This window comes from Alosa alosa, chromosome 8 (assembly GCF_017589495.1).
Source record: "Alosa alosa isolate M-15738 ecotype Scorff River chromosome 8, AALO_Geno_1.1, whole genome shotgun sequence".
In the NCBI taxonomy this organism is placed as follows: Eukaryota; Metazoa; Chordata; class Actinopteri; order Clupeiformes; family Clupeidae; genus Alosa; species Alosa alosa.
Window position 1 is genome coordinate 8,022,555 of NC_063196.1, and position 2,520 is coordinate 8,025,074.

General features: G+C 43.8%; 1 protein-coding gene across 1 annotated transcript in view; it reads left to right on the top strand.

The window, feature by feature from the left end:
* The window catches only part of fndc1 (fibronectin type III domain containing 1), a 59,145-nt gene extending 57,650 nt beyond the window's left edge, over window positions 1-1,495 (top strand). Inside the window, exons 19-22 of the mRNA XM_048250536.1 lie at window positions 1-3; window positions 124-285; window positions 389-511; window positions 676-1,495. The exon at window positions 1-3 is cut by the window's left edge and continues 27 nt beyond it. Coding sequence (XP_048106493.1) covers window positions 1-3; window positions 124-285; window positions 389-511; window positions 676-791 — 404 coding nt within the window. The 3' untranslated portion in view covers window positions 792-1,495. The remainder of the gene's footprint in view (window positions 4-123; window positions 286-388; window positions 512-675) is intronic.
* The last annotated feature ends 1,025 nt before the right edge of the window (window positions 1,496-2,520 follow it).

The window sequence follows — 2,520 nt, forward strand, 5'->3', positions numbered from 1 at the left end:
CAGGTATGATACATATTTACATGCGTTCATACATACATAATATCCATCCTGTCTGAGGGATACAAGTATGAGGGATACAAGTATCGCTTCATGTTCTTGTCTCCATGGAAACTGTGCCCATAGGTGGTGAGCCGATCTGGATCCCTTATAAGTTCCGCTACAACCCTGCTCACAGCTCCTGCAAAGGAAGTCAGTTTGTGAAGCGCACCTGGTACAAGAAGTTTGTGGGCGTAGTCTTATGCAACTCGCTGCGCTACAAAATCTTTATGGCAGATGGACTCAAAGGTATGGAAGTCTCTGTAAGGTCAAATCATTTCCTCAAGTCACATACTCTTATGGCGAGACAGTATAGTTTATGATGGCCTTCTCCTTCTGGTTTGTCTTGCAGACACGTTCTACAGTGTGGCAGACTCCTTTGGCTACGGCGAGGACCACTGCCAGTTTGTGGATTCCTACCTGGATGGCAGGACAGGTCCCCACAGCCTGTCTATGTACCTGCCTCCAGCACAAGGTACCCAGCATCCTTCAGCACAGAAATGCACCTTCCAATTTTCACCTTCCAAATTCCACCCTGAACTTGATAGGAGTATTATTTAATTTATGCAGAGGAAGATTGAGTTAACTGTGTGTGTGTGTGTGTGTGTGTGTGTGTGTGTGTGTGTGTGTGTGTTGCAGGTTACTTCCGCTCGTACAGACAGGAGCCGGTGAACTTTGGCCGCATCGGCAGGAATACGGCTCACGGCTTTGTGGGCTGGTACGAGTGTGGCGTCCCCATCCCGGGCAAGTGGTAACAGAGGGGTCATCGCGGGGTCGTAGCCTCTGGCAACCACCCTCTGCATTGCTTGTCTGGAACCCATACAGAGACACATGAACTCTTGCACACCATGGCAACCGTAAACAAACATATTACTGCTTGTGAGAGAGAGAATATAATACGTTAAAGCAACTTTAATATTTCTGCGTACCCTGTATCATGCACTTGAGTTAAGCAATCTGTATATGAGGAAGTGAGAAGCATGCTACTCAGCCTGTTACTGTGGCCTTTGGAAGGCCAGGGACACATGAGAGAGAATGGGCAGGTATTCACAATGCCAAACGATGGGATAATTTATATGACAAAAACACAACACTTTCATTCAAACTGAAGGTAAGTTCAAAGCACAAGCAACGCCTCTGACAAATGGAAGTCTTGCTACAAACCAAAGGTTAAACCACAACGAAAAAAAGAATAAATTTGATATTTTTCTGTTTGGATTGTTGAACAGTAGAATGGTGTATTTTATTTGATTTTGTTGTTTTGTTTTGTTTTGTTTTGTTTGGGATTTTTTATCAGATGTTTTTGCTAACTTGCCATTTTATTATATTCTTTGATATTTGTATCTGTGTATTTCAATGAAAGTTGATGTGGAAGTATTGCCCATTTGCGGGCTAAAGGTAAATAACCCTAATTGGTGCTCAGGAACGGTTCTGACTGAATAAAGGTGCTAAAACCTGAGTGAGCGCTAACTCTCCATCCATCACATCCCCGTTTCGGGCACACAGACAACATCACAATATCACCTGAGATGCGTTCAAATTCACAAACATGCCCAAGCGTTCATGTACGTTAGCAAACAGTTCTCTGTGTTCTCTTCTTTGAGTTTTTGCAAACTTTTGCGAACACTAGCGAATGGTCAGAGGAGGTTATTCTCCGCAAACATACAGGAGTACTGTTGAAGTGGAATGTTTCACAAAATCTTTTAAACTTAGCATAAAAAGCATAAAAAGAAAGCATATTTGCCAAGGCTGCTCAAAGACTTAGACCGCATCTCTCATTGGTTTGTGAATTGGTTTGTCATACGTCCTGCACCTGATTAGTGTTTCAGAATGTGTGTGTGCCTGTGTGTGGTATCAGTCCTTCAGTCAAGAAAGAACTCACACACCAATGTTGCCGATAAAAATTTTAATCCAACCAGTGGTGAAAAGTGCAAAGTGCTACCAAAGTGCAAAACGTTTTTCGGTCCCATTCAGACCATCGTCAGTGCTTTTGCACCAACGCACCCGCCAGGCCTGGAGCCGTTGGCGCGATACCCTGTTTGCCCCATACCAGAACTATGTGTGTGGTACCCTGTTTGCCCCATACCAGAACTATGTGTGTGGTATAACATTTCACCTGCATGTTTCAAACACTTGGCAGCATTTTCCCCAGACTAGGCTGGCAAACACAAGAGGACTCCAGATTTAAAAGAACAATCTTTTTGTTTGTTTAAAAACTTGATTACAGTTTCTCACAACAGGACCTAGTATGCTGTGCCCTGGTACTTCTATTTTCAAATAGAAAAGAGGTGAAAGAGGTATCACTACAACAAATTGCATGAGGTTGTTGAAAGGTATTTAGCAGACCTTTTTATCCAAAGAGACACAGACATGTAACAGTGATTCCTGAACTCGAGCTGCCCGATTGCTTCACCATGCCCTGGGGCAAGGGGCTGCCGTGGTCTACTGGTTATGGCTTCAGGCTTGAAACTGAAGGGTTGCCAG